Genomic DNA, 16826 nt, shown 5'->3' on the forward strand with positions numbered 1-16826 from the left:
AATGATACCAAATTTGCAATTTGTTTTCAGAATTATTTATGATGAAATTATTTTATTGCTTTTCATTTTTTGTAGTCAGTTCCAAGACATATTCGATGTAGATTATTTCATTGAGTATTTGAGAGATGAGGTCAAAATAGTGAAGGAATTACCTCAAGGGATGAAGAAAAGGATTGCATCAAGATACCTCTATTCCATGCCCCCTGTTAGTTGGTCTAACATGTCATATTATTATAAAACAGTAAGTTCTATGATGTTTGATCCTATTGATTGAAGGTTCTAGCATTTTTTCTAGAGTAAATCTTCAATTTTGTGTAGAATTGTATTTTTATTTAGGGTTGGTTTAATAAAATTGAACCACCTGCGTTGATAAAATCAAAATAATAGTTTTTAATAAGTATAAAGAACAAAAATTATGTTTGACATATATATGTATTTTGATGAATTGGTATGTCATGTATGCTATATGCTAATGTGTTATTTAATGTGATATGTCGGCAAATTTTATTAGTCAAAACAATATATTAATTAACTACCGATTGATCAACATGATAAGGACTACATTAATAATTTTTAAATTTTAAGGGCTTGAAGAAAGTATATTTGAAATTTTACAGACTAGCTAAATATATCAAACCTTTATTCAATTTCAGAGCCAATAACCTTGTATGATGTTCTAACTATATTGCATGCACAATGCTTAATAATGCAGATTCTTCCTCGCATAAAAAAACATCAAGTAGTACATTTTACGAAAACTGATGCCAGGCTTGCGAACAACGGCATTCCACTGGAGGTTCAAAAGCTGCGGTGTCGCGTGAATTACAAAGCGTTGCGATTCACTTCTGATATAGAGATGGTTGGCAAGAAGATTGTTAAGATTATGAGGCAAAATGGTCCATTTTTGGTGCTTCACCTGAGATATGAGATGGACATGTTGGCATTCTCTGGCTGCTATCAAAGTTTAAACGAGAAAGAAATGGAAGAATTGACAGCAATGAGGTCAAAGTGTTAAAAGTTTAAACAAATTGTGATTCGTATAAAATTATTTCTGATAAAAGTTTAAAGACTAGGGGCAGTACTTTTATTAAAGAGGAATACTAGGGGTTAGGGGTTAGCAATTTTTGTGTTTTGTAACTATCAATTGGCCATCAATAGTCTTTTTAATGGTGTGAGATTATATCCAATGGTAAGAGATCATTCATATAATCCTAAATCTTAAAACTGATTAATGTTAAATAACTAAAAATTAATTTCCTATATTTTTTTACTAAATGTAATAAGTATATAATTATGAATATTACGTATATAAAATTATAAATATTTAGTTAAATAAAATAATTTTAGATTATTATTTCTATGTAGTTAAATATGTAAATGATTTTGTATTTAATACATTTTATCATATCATAAAAGTACATAAGAATTTTACTTTTAAATTTTCATACAGTTTTTTTTACCTCTTATATCATATTATGAAATTATCAGCTCTCAAAATTTAAACTATTAAATAGCAGCTCATTAATAAAGGTACATTTTTTTTTTTTAGGTATGCATACCCTTGGTGGAAAGTGAAGGAAATAGACTCCAATTTGGTGAGAAGTATAGGCATATGCCCTTTGACCCCAGAGGAAACTGCTCTGACATTGAAAGCATTGGGCATTAACCCAAGAATGCAAATCTTTATAGCTGCTGGGGATATATATGGAGGGGAGAAAAGAATGGCACCTTTGAGAGAAGCTTTTCCAAATCTGGTAAATATATATACCATATGCTTTGATAAAATATATATCGCCCTTAATAATTTTCTGCTTTTCATGTTGGAGACAGATTAAAAAGGAAACGTTGTTAGATCCTTCTGACCTTGAGCCCTTCCATAACCATTCAAATAAGATGGCAGCACTGGATTACATTGTCTCCATTGAGAGTGATATCTTTGTGCCTACTTATAGTGGAAACATGGATAAAGTTGTTGAAGGTCACAGAAGGTAACATATAACAATCCAATATATACCATACTAAATTCCTAACTTAAAGGTATTTATGTATTTATTTTGTACTTTATACTAAGATTTTGAGAAGCTTTAAAAGTAATTTTTTTGAACTTTTGACTTATGAAAAGTAGTAGTATTAATGTCTGATGCAATTTTCAAAATCAAATTACAGCTTTCTAAGAAGCTCTTTAGGAACTTATAGAGAAATTAAAAAAATGACTTCTCTCATCATACTACTACTTTTTATCACATTTTTATAAAATAAGTACTTTTAAAACTAAAAATTCAAATATAAAATAACTTATTTATAAACTACTTTTAATATAACTATTTATTGTTTAAGCTATTTTTTTAAAAGAAATTTAATTAAACTGTTTATCCTAATTGAAAATCTAACCACATTCGGTGATAAAAAAGTTTGTGTGGAGATCAATGTTCGAAGCAAGAGTAAATATAAGCGACATATTTGTTATATATAGCGCAAATAGTTGCTTTTTATTTTTTATATGACTGGTAATGGTGATTACTATCAAAGTGCCACAGCACAGGCGATATACAAAATTATGGTGAATTCACACAATACAATTTAACATAGAAAAAATTTAACCGTAGATAACTTTTCATAAAAGCAATCATAATATCATTACTGCAATGTAAAAAATTGGAGCATGAGAGAACAAAAAGGTAACTAGAGAAATGAAAATTCGAAGAGCAAACCTCAATTACAGTTTTTATGATACCGAATTTATATTTATACTATTTTCTCATGTGCTAACTAGCTAATTGGCTCGGCATATATATGTTACATTAATCTTGCAGGTACCTGGGGTACAAAACCACAATAATTCCAAATAGATATGTACTTGTTCGTCTAATAGATCAATATAGGAATGGGACAATAAGTTGGGAAGAGTTTTCAAGAGTTGTTAAGTTAGCTCATGCTAGAAGAGGAGGCCCAATAACAAGATCAGTTGTTCCTTTGAAACCAAAGTTGGAAGATTACTTCTATTCCAATCCACAAGAATGTCTACCACAAGGTTCCTCCTAGTGTGCTCTATTATACAAGGTTCAGACCACTCGTGTCACTTTTTATAACCGTTGATCTATTTCAACTTGGAACCTTTGACCTATTCCATTGTAAACTGATGCTAACGAAGTTCTAGATCGCCTATGCTCTAAAGGGAAAATGAAGCATTGCAGATTAAACGCGTCCACAAATGAGGGTTATAACTTTATTTTTTATACAAATACTACATAATATAAAATAACATTAACTGTGAGTTTAAATAATTTCACAAAGTAAATAATTTATAGGAGAGTTATTACTATATTAGGAAATAGTTAGTTGATTTGGTCAACAGTTAGTTAGATTGGAAAAAGAGTTGTTAAGTCAATTTTGTAGAGAGTCTTGTGTAAGTTCTTGAACATGAGAGGTGCACTGATGCCTATATAAGACAGTGTAATATTAAGATCAATTCATCAATACAGAATTACTTTTTTCCAATAGAAATTCCTCAATTCTCTTTCGCTTTCTATTCCTTCTATATGCATGGTATCAAGAGTTTTATGATCCATGGGCCGAACACTCAAGCACTGCTACTTCAACAAATAATGTTGTAGTCATTTAGTAACAATCAATCAATCCAACAATTGTTTCAACTCAAACAATTCTCAATTCCACTTGTTGATAAACTAACAAAAGATAATATTTTCACCTGAGACATCTTACAACATTAACAATTTGTGGTCAAGAACTCTATCTAAAACGACCTTGATAAGGAAAAAGTCCCTGCAAGATATGCCACCCCTGAAGATGAAGCAGGATTAAAACTCTACAAGTAGTGATGCATAAATGAATGCAATGTCACATCTTGGTTGTTTACTTCCATGAATGTGGCCTCCAAGTGCAAAGTTATAGGCTGCCACTTTGCACATCAAATTTGGTTTTGAATTCACACATACTTTGGCTCTCAAACAAAAGCATGAGTCAGACAATTATAACTCCAGTTAAAACGTGTCAAGAAAGACGGATCTACGTCAGATTATCACTTAAAGATCAAGAAACTGGTGGATTCATTGGCAGCAATAAGAGATCCTCTAACATATACAGAGTATAGTATACAAATGTCATTCTTGATAGTTTGAATGAAGAATATCAATCATTCATCACATATTTTACAACTAAAGAGCCTCAATACATAATTCCAGACGAAGAAGCTGTTTAAATGGCCCAAGATATCTTGTACGTTTTAAAAAGCCAGACTCATCAATGGTCCAAGTTCATTTCTCACAAACTTCAGTTCTTGATTCTCGCACCTTTGATCCCTCACCATTTATGAACTATGGTCGAGGCAACAATGCTGCTTATTATGGAAGAGGAAATGCTAGAAGAATGGGCGTGGAGGTAGAAATTAAAGAGGATGACGTGGCTATTGGAATAGCATTTGTGCCAAATTTGGCCATGTTGCTTCCGATTGCTATTTTCAATTTGATCAATCATTTCAATATCCTTGACAATAATCTTTGCCCGCCTAACTCAGAATCGTGATTTACCACCACCACTTTCTTTCCACAATCCGAAGGCTATGGTTGCAACCTCATCTTGAGTAGAAAACCCTTCATGGTATGTTGTTTTGGGTACTAGTTCTTGATGGTACTAGTTCGTTACAAAGGGAGTCCACTTATCAAAGGATGCTTGGGTGTAGTTTCACTCAGATTCAATACCCATCATTTAAATAAAGGCAGACAACTTCAAGTGAACGCAACCCTCAAACAGTAGTTGTGACTTGTGAGGCAAACACTAACAAATCATAAAATCTAGCCGCCTTCGGTTAGGCTCTTCCTCAACATTTTAAGTAACATTAACACCAGCAGTATCAAATACCATCTCATTGTATCTCTCCTAGTTACCTTCCCAATTCACCTCTTTCATGTTCACTTTTCTAATCAAGTCAACCCTCTTTGACTGACCCTCTGACCTATTGGTTATCAGTGCAGATCGATTGATTCTCTACTCATCAACTTCTTCGTATTTAGTTCACTCAATTCTATCTTTGAATCCATTACGATAAAGGTGAAAGTTATATTCAAAGCCCCTAACCACTTAGTCAGCTGACAATTATAGCACGGATACCTAGATACCCCTTAAAACCTAAATGATTCCATGTTAAACACATGATGATAAGGTGGTATTGCAGGATGCAAAATTTCTAAGAGCCAATGATCGGTGAATCAGAGGAAATGCTACTATTCTCTCTTTTTTTTTGTAAATTTATTTATTTATTTGGTCATGATGATACTATTCTCCTTACTTCTTCAGTACTACAATATACAGTAGCACCAGCCGAATCTCCCTCTCATTTCTAAGTTTTCTTATAATCCTATTATTTTATACTAACTTCAATTCATAAACTTATTTTTCATCCTCTAAGGATGTTCATTTTACTATGTATGCGGATGATTATTTCATATGAGAAGTGGATGCAGAATCTAGCAACTCAAGCAAAATATCATTATTATAATTAAAATAAACATCCACTTTTCGAGTTAGATCCAGTCTAATCAAATAAACATCCACTTTAACGTAAAAAATAACCATCCGTGCACACCTAGTGCATTGAACATCCGGCGTATTTTAATTGTATTTACTTAAATCCAATCCAATCAAATAAACATCTACTTAAAAATAAAAATAACCATCTGCATATCTACTTAATTGAACATCCAAAATATTTTAATTGTAATTACTTAAAATTTAATTCAATCAACTAAATATCCACTTAAAAATGAAAATAAGCATTCACATATCAAGTAAAATGAACATCTAGCATATTATGAATTGACCATAATTTTTAATATGTACATTAAATTTCTCATTCGTAGACTTAGAATAATTGTGGCATATGTTTTCTCTCAACAGGAGCATTCTCATTTCAAGAACATTCATGAATAGAAGAGACACTGCAATAAGTAACAAATGTGTAGTTAATTCGTTATTAACCAAAATTAATCACTGACAAACTAAAATGCACTTGTCTCATTGAATTAGTGAACAAGTATGGGATTAGGATTAGGAACATAAAAGGACACTAGGTAGAAAGTATTGTCTAAACTTGTAGAATCTGGATTCTTTATTAACATTCATGAAATTGGAAAAGTAATCAACCAACATTTCTTGAGCTCCTTGTTAATTGCTGTTTAAGCTTTCAAATATGTATAAGTGTCTGGTTTCTGTATCCGCTCTTGGCAACTATTTGTGGGATGATTTCTTCAAAAATTCTAAAACCAACTTTGAAAAAGATGAAGTATTGTTTTGCAACAACTGATCTGGTTTATCATACTCAGTGATTATCCCTGTAAAATTCATTAATGTTATGAGATATATGCTTTTCTAAGTTTGATTATCATTGATATTATGATCTCATATATTGAGGTGCATAATGAATGTTCATGTACCTTCATCAAGGACCAAAACCAAGTCATTATCAATAAATGTAGGAATCCTATGTGCTACAATAATCACTGTGCATTCATTAGTTTTATTTCTAATAGTCTTTTGAATTAAATTGTGTTGCAGTGTTAATGTATGTTGTTGCTTCATCTAGAACCAAAATCCTTCTCTTCTTCAATAGCAACCTAGCATGATAAACAAGTTGCATTTGTCCAACACTCCAATTTTCTATATTCTCAACCACTGTAACATTACACAAAATTAATCAAATGTCAAATAGATAGAACTGAACATAATAAGTACAAAAATACTTTAAGGCTTGTCACAGTTATACTCCTAAATGGTGTAATGTATTCTTTTTATTTTCTTTAAAAAAATGTCTTACCTAGTGCATCAAGAAGTCTTAGATCCTGCCTTATAATTTCAGCAAGATGGCACTTCTTGAGAACTTGAAGAGCAAAGTTGAGAAACATATAGACATAAGCTGACTTAACGAAACTTTAAAAGGTCTCAGTGACCGTTCTAAGGAATTTAAAAACAAAAAAACAACACCATATTGCTCAAGTAAATTTGTGCTGAAGTGTTCAACATACACAAAATCCATACAGTACCTGATTCAAACATACCAACAAGATAGAAAAGACAAATAGCAATCAATATAATAAAAATCAACCATCCGGATACATAGTAAAATAACCATCCATTTTATATCAAATAAAGATCGATTATGATCAACTAGTCTAAGTGACATTGCATTCAAAAGACCAAACGTCGAGCCAAAACTACTGTACTAATTAAACCAAAATTCTGCAAAATTTTGCGCGCTAGAATAAAAACCAATGCAACCATCAACAACAACAAAAACTTGTACAATTCATTCCAATACATTCAAATTCCAACCATAGTGCTCATATGCAAAACAATCAAGTAACTGAGCAAAATTCATTGCAAGCACATCTAGTTATGAGTAAAACCATAGTCATCAACTAACATTTGGATGAAGCAACGCCGGTGGAGAGCTCCGCTGATGGAGGATTATGGGGTTAATGGGTTCTGTTCGAACAGCAATGGAAGACTAAACCTGGCCGCGAGTTGGTGTCCATCTGGTAGTAGGTCGACGATAGTTGGGGATGGGTCTTGTGGCAGCAACGGCGGAGACGAGTTCAGCGGCCACAAGTTCAACGGTGTGCGACACTAGGACGGTGGTGGCAGAACGCAATCAACAGGGTAGGTACTGGCACATGAGAGAGTGACGAGCTAGGCACCAGGGACGCGCGACGGGAAGGACATCATCTTGCCTCCACGCGTGCTGCTAGTCGATGATAGGGAGACCTGTGACGAGAAGAATGCGACCGTCTGAGATATTGGCTACCGAAGACAGAGACACTCGCATGCAAGAGAGGCGGGCTGATCAAGGTGGAAGATGCATTCCGCGAGGGTTGGATGTTCAGTGGACAAGGTGGGGGGTGGGTGCCGTTTTGGAGGAAGGAGAATTTGGGGTGAAAAGGGTTTATAATTAGGGTTGGATGGTTGGTTTTGTCAAATAACTGAATTGGGATTTTTGAGTTTAGGGTAATCCGTGGACTAGTTTTCTCTATTTATTCTTATTGGGCTAAACAACCAGCCCATTGTATACATTGTATAGATTCTCCATTGTCTCCCTAACGGAGTTCATCTATGAATTCAAATTATCAGCAAAAGAATTCGACGGTAATATATTAGAACGTTCCGTTAAATTGTTTTACGTGGGATTTTTTTGATGGAAAATTCGATGATAAAATATGTGCCCATTTAATTTATTTATGTGCCACACTGATAAACTCCATATTTAGGGTTTATCTTGTGTTGATTTTAGGGGATTTTATCACCTTTTACCCACATTTATTCAATGAAATAGCATGGTTTCATGATTGTCTCCCAATTTGTGCTTAAGTGTGAAAACATGTTTTCTAGATCCTTAATTAGCTAAATTCAATTCATCCTTGATTCCACTAGATGCCTTGATTTGTTTGTTAAGTGATTTCAGGTTGAAAAGGCTAGGAATGAATCAAATGAGTGAAGAGAAAAGCATGCAAAGTGGAGAACACATGAAAAAGCCAAAGATTTGGATATCTTCATCCACGCACACGCGCACTGTACGTGCACGCGTGGATCGCAAAAACGAAAGGGACGTGCACGTGCACTGTACGCGTACGCGCCGGTAGGCGCACGTGATTTTTTTTATAGAAAACATGCCCAGCAATTTATGAGAGCTGTGGGGCCCAATTTGCAACCAACTTTGGCGCCAAAATGTATTTAAAGGACCAACGATTGAAGGAAATCAACAACTTAGAATCATTTACACACATTAGGATTAGTTTAGAGTAGTTTTAGAGAGAGAAGCTCTCACTTCTCTCTAGAATTAGGATTAGGATTATGTTTAGTTCTTAGATCTAGATTTAGATTCATGCTTTCTTCTACTTTTGCTTCTCAATTATTGTTGTTGCAATCATGATTCTTCTATTCTTTTGTTGTAACCTCCTTTATGTTGCTTCTATATTTTGTTGTAGATATACTCTTATTCATTCTCTTCTCTTTCAATTCAATTAGAGGTAATTCATAATAATTGTGTTTCTTTTAATTGTTGTTGTTAATTCTTTGCAATTAGTTGTTGTTAGATTTTGCTCTTGTTGTTGATTTACTATGTTTTCCTTTTATGCCTTCCAAGTATTTGATGAAATGCTTGGTTAGATTTTAGGGTAGATTTTTAGTGCTCTTGGCTTGGAAAGGTAACTTAGGAACTCTTGAGTTACTAATGTCCAAGTGATTGACGATTGGGAGCCATTAACTCTAGATCTTACTAATTGAATTGGTGGAGAACTATGACTTATGGACTTGGATTGACATAGCTCATTTGACTTTCCTTTATTAGTTAGAGGATGACTTAATGGGGTTGATCCTTGCCAATTCTCATGTTGTAGTTAGTGATAAGGATAGAGATCCTTGACCACCAAACATTGCCAAGGCTTTTCTAGTCGTTAGTTTATTTTCCTTGCCATTTATCTTTCATGTCCCTTATCAAAAACCTCAAAATATGCAACTCATAACCGATAACAAGAACACTTTATTGTAATTCCTAGGGAGAACGACTTGAGGTTCAATACTTCGGTTTATAAATTTAGGGGTTTGTTACTTGTGACAAACAAATTTTTGTATGAAAGGATTAGTGTTAGTTTAGAAATTATACTTGCAACGAGGATTCATTTGAGAATTCTAAACCGTCAAAAGTCCTCTCATCAAAATGGCGCCGTTGCCGGGGACTTACAATTGTGTTATGTTATTGGTTATTGTATATATGTAAATATTGTGAATAGCTTGATTTTTGGATTGCTTGTTAGTTTTTGCTAGTTTTAGGACTTTGTTTCATTATTTCTTATTAGCTTTTGTTTCTTATTTTCTCTTTTCATTATGAATTCTCACTTTGGCTATGAGTTTGGTTCTAACTATGTTGTAGAAAATGAGAGCTTCAATGAGGATGTGTATCAAGAATGGGACAATCAAAGGTGGGAGGAGCCATATGCATATGATCAATCCTCTTGGCAACAACTTCCACCAATGCACTATGAAGAAGAGCCATTCTATGATGCATACCAATCAAATGGCTATGGTGAATCTCCTTGTGACTTTCAAGAACCACCACCATATGCCTATGATCCATACTCTCAACATAACCCTCAACCATACTCACAAGCCACTTTTCACCAACCACCTTCATATGACCCTAATCCATATCCACCATTCCAACAATCTTTTGAGCCATATGAACCACATATAGAGCCACCACCATTCCAACATCAACATTTTCAGGAGCCACCCCCTCCATGTTATTACCAAGATGAACTACCTCCAATGTATGAAAATTTTCAACCACAAGATGAATGCTACTTTCCACCACAACCTCCCATGGAAGAATACTCATATCCATCGATCCAAGAGCCGTATGATCCTAATCATATTATTCAAGAGGAACAAGAGTCAAGAGATCGTCTCAAGGAAACATTGGATCAACTTCAACCAACCATGGAGTGTGTTGTGCAACAAGTGAAAAGATTGGAAAATATTGAACCACCACAACTCTACCAAGAAGAACCACCTTCCTACTATGAATCCTTCTCCCAAATTAATGAACCCTTCCATCCACCCCAACCTCCAATGAATGATATCCTTGATGTTCTTGTTCAAGGACAAGAGGAGATAAAAATGGATGTACAACAATTCACGGCCGCCTTGGATGAGGTGGTAAGCCGGTTAGCATCCCAATGCTTGAATACTCAAGGAACTCCCATGGCTACATATGGAGAATCAAATAAAGAGCATAACATGAAGGAGAGATAAGTAGAGAATAAGGGAAGTTGCTTTGTATTGGAACAATTGGAGGAAGCTATAATTGTTGAAGAAGAGGAAGAAGTGGTTGAAGACTTAGGAGATGCGAAACCACCTTGGGAATCTAGAATTGAAGAAAACCCCTCCAAGAAGATTGAATTTGATGATAAGGAGGAATGTGCACAACCTCCAAGGCATATCCCTTATGAAGACTTGGATGGGATAGAGCAAGAATTGAGTTCCCTTGGAATTGAAGATCAAGCATCAAGTCTTAGTGGTGAAGAATCCTTTGAGCATGAAGAACCTTCTCCCGATGAGATGGAAAGTAATGTGGAGGTAAACCTCTCTCACCCTTCCATTTATGATTTGAGTAAGGGAAAAGGCTTAGATGAAATTGTTGAACAAAGGATTGAGATTAAGAGATCTTGTGAGGAGGTGGAGATCCTTAGAAAAAGGAGGATGGGAATTGAATACGCTTTGTCAAGATCCTTGAACGCTTCTTTACCTAGGTTGCCATCTACTCCTTCATTTGGGTGGGTGAAATTCATTTCTGTTAGCTTTATTATCCTACTTGAATATGGTTTGCTTGAAACGGATGGCCAACTTAGGGAGCTTTGTGGGATGAAGCATAAAAGAAAAATGTTTTGTGGTTGGCGTTGCAAATCAAGACTCATTATGGTTGATGCTTCAAACATGAGATATAAAGGTTGGAGTAGTGCTCAACTAGGGGGGTCTAGGAGGATTGTTGGCCACTTTATTGAGAATTCACCTTACTCACCACCCAGCTGGACTAATAATGATGATCAACTTCAAGACGGGTGTGAAAATAGAGTGTGGGATCCCGAATTACAAGAAGAGTATCGACTTTAGGAGCCCCAAGCTTGTGAAGAACTCCATCAAGACTTGGTGCAACTCATAAAAAATCTTGGGGCACAATGGAGAACCAAGCATTGGTGGAAGTTCCAAGATGAATTCAAACACAAGCCACCTTGAGAGGAGCACCCCATAAGTCCAACTTAAGGACAATAAACAAAAGTGCTAGGTGGGAGACAACCCACCATGGTAAACTCTTTTCATTTTTTCTCTTTTGTACATACTAATAGAGTTAGCTTAATTTCATGTTTTGTTGAGTTTGTTGAGTCTAATTGGTAGTTTAGTATGTTAAATAAGGTTTCATGGTGTTTTGGTAGCTGTTTGGAGGTTTTGAATGCTTGGATTGGTGCAAAAATATAGAAAAAATATTTTTGAAAAACAGAGCACCATCCGCGCGTATGTGCACTGTGCGCGTACGCGTGCATTAAGCATTTTCGCCTACCCACGCGGACGCGCCATGTACGCGTACGCGTGGATTGAGAAATTCCACCCCAAGCCAAAAAACCCGAGAGTTGTGCGAATGTTGCGCGCATTGTGCCTTTCGCACAAACCAACTCGCGCGTACGCGCACATGACGCGTACGCGTCACTCTCGAAATATGCTGTCGACGGGACGCGCCATGTACGCGTACGCGTCGCGTCCATTGCACCACCATCCGCAAGCGCGCGGCATTCGCGCGTACGCGCGGATGTCCTTCCTTCAACACATCTCTTTTCTTCTCCTCTCTCCATTTCTTTCCTTTTCCTTTCTTATTCCCTTCTCCTATCCTTCATCCAACACTCCCAAACACCATTGATAACCATTTATTTTAGTAGATAATTAGTTAATTAGTTAGTTGGTTAGTTAGTTTTAGTTTGTTTTTATTTTATTTTCTCTTTTTCATTGTAAGTGTTGGATTGTTAATCTTGTTTACCATTAATTGCTGCTGACTACAAACGGGATGTTATCTTAACACCATTATGTTTATAATCTTTGTTGGATTCTACTGTTGAGGTTATATTTTGCTACTTGGTTTTGAGTTTTTCATGCTTACCTTTTAAGAATACCAAGTGATGAGAATTGCCTTCGAGCTTGTAACTCTTCTTGAATTGCATGATTTGGCCACCATGTGATTTGAATCCTATTCTTTGATTAGGCAATCTCTTGACATTGGATGGTGTGCATTTACCTTAATACATTGTATTTCATGATTATATGCATCCATATGTTATGGTTTGAATGCTCTCATGCTTCTTTAATGCTTGTTTTACCTTACGAGTTCACTTAAAGCATCTCAAGCACACTAGAATAAGTGAAGTGCACGCTTCTTTTCTGACATAACTTTTATGCTAATGGGTGTTCTAAACCGCACAATTTAGGATTCACACACTTATTTGTCATTCATGTCACACTAATTCACTCACTCAATCCTAGTGACTCATACCTCATTTCAACAATGTATGCTTCCTTGCTTTGTTTTTTCTTATCTTATGGTGTTATTTTCTACTTTTCATGATTGATGCACCACAAGCAATAACGGAAGCGGAAGAAAGAACACGCAGCACCGGTTGACCTACCAGCTGAAGGTAGCAATCCGAAGAGTCGCCGTAGCCCCTTGCTCATCTTTAAACGCACCGAGGACGGTGCAAACTTTTAAGTGTGGGGAGGTCGTCCAACTGGTCGGTGATTTTAGGTGATGGTGCATGAATTGTGAATCACACTTTTCACAACTCGTACCACTAACCAGCAAGTGCACTGGGTCATCCAAGTAATACCTTACGTGAGTAAGGGTCGAGTCCCACGGAGATTGTTGGTTTGAAGCAATCTATGGTTATCTTGCAATTCTTAGTCAGGAAGTCAATTATATTTATCAGTTGAATTGCGAATGAACAAGAGAGCATGGGTTAAAGGTTACTTGTTATGCAGTAATGGAGAATATGTTGGAGTTTTGGAGATGCTTTGTCTTCTGAATCTCTGCTTTCCTCTGTCCTCTGATTCACGCACGCACGTCCTTCTATGGCAAGTTGTGTGTTGGGGTATCATCGTTATCAATGGTTACATCCCCTCCTCTTGTGAAAATGGTCCAAATGCTCTGTCACAGCACGGCTAATCATCTGAGGTTCCTGATCATGCTCGAATAGGATTCACCCTCCTTTTGTGTCTGTCACTATGCCCAGCACTCGCGAGTTTGAAGCTCGTCACAGTCATTCAATCCCTGAATCCTACTCGGAATACCACAGACAAGGTTTAGACTTTCCGGATTCTCATGAATGCCGCCATCAATCTAGCTTATACCATGGAGATTCTGATTAAGGAATCTAAGAGATATTCATTCAATCTGATGTAGAACGGAGGTGGTTGTCAGGCACGCGTTCGTGGGGGAATGATGATGATTGTCACATTCATCACATTCACGTTGAAGTGCGAATGAATATCTTAGATAGGAACACGTATGTTTGAATAGAAAACAGGAATACTTGCATTAATTCATCGAGACACAGCCGAGTTCCTCACCCCCATTTTAATCCTTTTCTGGCGCTGGACGCCAGAATTGGGCAGAGAACTGGCGTTGAATGCCAGTTTACGTCGTCTATCCTTGAGAAAAGTATGGACTATTATATATTTCTGGAAAGCCCTGGATGTCTACTTTCCAACGCAATTGGAAGCGCGCCATTTCAAGTTCTGTAGCTCCAGAAAATCCACTTTGAGTGCAGGGAGGTCAGAATCCAACAGCATCAGCATTCCTTTTTCAACCTGAATCAGATTTTTGCTCAGCTCCCTCAATTTCAGCCAGAAAAATACCTGAAATTACAGAAAAACACACAACTCATAGTAAAGTCCAGAAATATAAATTTTTCCTAAAAACTAATGGAAATAAACTAAAAACTAACCAGAATATCCTAAAAACTATATGAAATTAACCCCAAAAAGCGTATAAAATATCCGCTCATCACAACACCAAACTTAAATTGTTGCTTGTCCTCAAGCAACTAGACAAATAAAATAGAAGACTAATAGGTTGAGAAGCAAGAATATCTCAGAGTTTTTGAGTGAAGCTCAGATTCTAATTAGATGAGCGGGACTAGTAGCTTTTTGCTTCTGAACAGTTTTGGCATCTCACTTTATCCATTGAAGCTCAGAGTGATTGGCATCTATTGGAACTTAGAATTCAAATAGTGTTATTGATTCTCCTATTTCAGTGTGATAATTATTGAACACAGCTATTTTATGAGTCTTGGCCGTGGCCCTAAGCACTTTGTTTTCCAGTATTACCACCGGATACATAAATGCCATAGACACATACTTGGGTGAACCTTTTAGATTGTGACTTCAGCTTTGCTAAAGTCCCCAATTAGAGGTGTCCAGAGTTCTTAAGCACACTCTTCTTTTTGCTTTGGACCTTGACTTTAACCGCTCAGTCTCAAGTTTTCACTTGACACCTCCACGCCACAAGCACATGGTTAGGGACAGCTTGGTTTAGCCGCTTAGGCCAGGATTTTATTCCCTTAGGCCCTCCTATCCACTGATGCTCAAAGTCTTGGGATCCTTTTTATTACCCTTGCCTTTTGGTTTTAAGGGTTATTGGCTTTTTCTGCTTGCTTTTTCTTTTTCTTTCTATTTTTTTTCGCCTATATTTTTTTTCTGCAGGCTTTGTTCTTTGCTGCTTTTTCTTGCTTCAAGAATCATTTTTATGATTTTTCAGATTATCAATAACATGTCTCATGTTCATCATTCTTTCAAGAGCCAACATATTTAACAGTCTTAAACAACAAATTCAAAAGACATATGCACTGTTCAAGCATTTATTCAGAAGACAGAAAGCATTGCCACCACATGTAACTAATTAGAATTTCTCTTATTAAAAACTCGAAATTTTATTGCCTCTTATTCAAAAATATCTACTATTTTATTCATGTTTGTTGATGATGAGAAAAATAGACTATAACTTAATTGGAGATAAAATCAAAATAGATACTAATTACTACTATATGACTCCTAAGGTAAAACTAAAATAAGAACAATTATCACAGAGTTAAGGCTAAGATTAGAACTCAACAACCTTGAGGTTTGGAAGTGGATGTTCCTCTAGTCTATGAGGTGCTTGGTCCTTCAAGAGATAACTCCTGACGCTTCAGTTCCTTTAAGTCACGCCCTTGCTCCTCTTGTTCCCTGAGCAGTTTGCAGAGCATGCTGTTTTGATTTTGCTCTTGGATCTCTGGATATCCATCCTCTTTCAGATCGAACTTAACTTCCGGGATCACTGATCTTAGACCCATTATTTTGTAGTAATGGTCTAAATGTTCCTTGGTTAAGAAGTTTCCTTGATTCCAAAGTGGTTTTGGAATACTCTCTTTCTTGCCTCTTGGAGTGGGTTGTTTTCCTTTAGGGGCCATGATCTTAGTGATCACGGATAAGCACACCAAACTTAGAGGTTTGCTTGTCCTCAAGCAAAAGAAAAGAAAGGAGATGGGTAGAAGGAGAGCTCCTCCCCACTATCCTGGCGTTTGAACGCCCATACGCTGCCTGTTTTGGGCGTTCAACGCCCAAATGCTGCTCTCCTGGGCATTCAACGCCTAGTTGTTGCCCTTTTCTGGCGTTGAACGCCAGATAGCTATCCTTACTGGCGTTCAGCGCCCACTGGATGCCCCTTTTGGGCGCTGAACGCCCAAAATGGGCTCTCACTGGCGTTTTCTTGCCAGTGAGCTCTTTTCCTCTGTTTTGTGTGCAGATTCCTTCTGTAACCCTGTGAATTTATGAAATTGATTCTTTATCTTAGTATCAATGAACTTTATATAAACAAATAAAAATAAAAATAGGGCAAAATGCTTAGAGGATTGATGCCCCATGGCTGGGTTGCCTCCCAGCAAGCGCTTCTTTATTGTCTTTAGCTGGACCTTGCTGAGCTTTTAGTCTAGCTTCAGCCTTGAGCACTCTTGCTCAACATTGCCTTCAAGATAGTGCTTGATTCTCTGTCCATTGACAATGAACCTCTTATCAGAATCAATATCTTGAAGCTCTATATAACCATATGGTGATACACTTGTGATCACATATGGTCCCCTCCACCGGGATTTCAATTTCCCAGGGAATAGCCTGAGTCTAGAGTTGAACAGCAGAACCTTCTGTCCTGGCTCAAAGATTCTAGATGACAGCTTTCTGTCATGCCA

General features: G+C 36.4%; 1 protein-coding gene across 1 annotated transcript in view; it reads left to right on the forward strand.

Moving 5' to 3' along the window:
* The window catches only part of LOC107639891 (uncharacterized protein At1g04910-like), a 4989-nt gene extending 1491 nt beyond the window's left edge, over positions 1–3498 (forward strand). Inside the window, exons 4-8 of the mRNA XM_021124150.1 lie at positions 80–241; positions 713–1002; positions 1550–1754; positions 1831–1988; positions 2814–3498. Of these exons, the coding sequence (XP_020979809.1) occupies positions 80–241; positions 713–1002; positions 1550–1754; positions 1831–1988; positions 2814–3042 (1044 nt within the window). The 3' untranslated portion in view covers positions 3043–3498. The remainder of the gene's footprint in view (positions 1–79; positions 242–712; positions 1003–1549; positions 1755–1830; positions 1989–2813) is intronic.

This window comes from Arachis ipaensis, chromosome B05, assembly GCF_000816755.2.
Source record: "Arachis ipaensis cultivar K30076 chromosome B05, Araip1.1, whole genome shotgun sequence".
Taxonomy (NCBI): domain Eukaryota; kingdom Viridiplantae; phylum Streptophyta; class Magnoliopsida; order Fabales; family Fabaceae; genus Arachis; species Arachis ipaensis.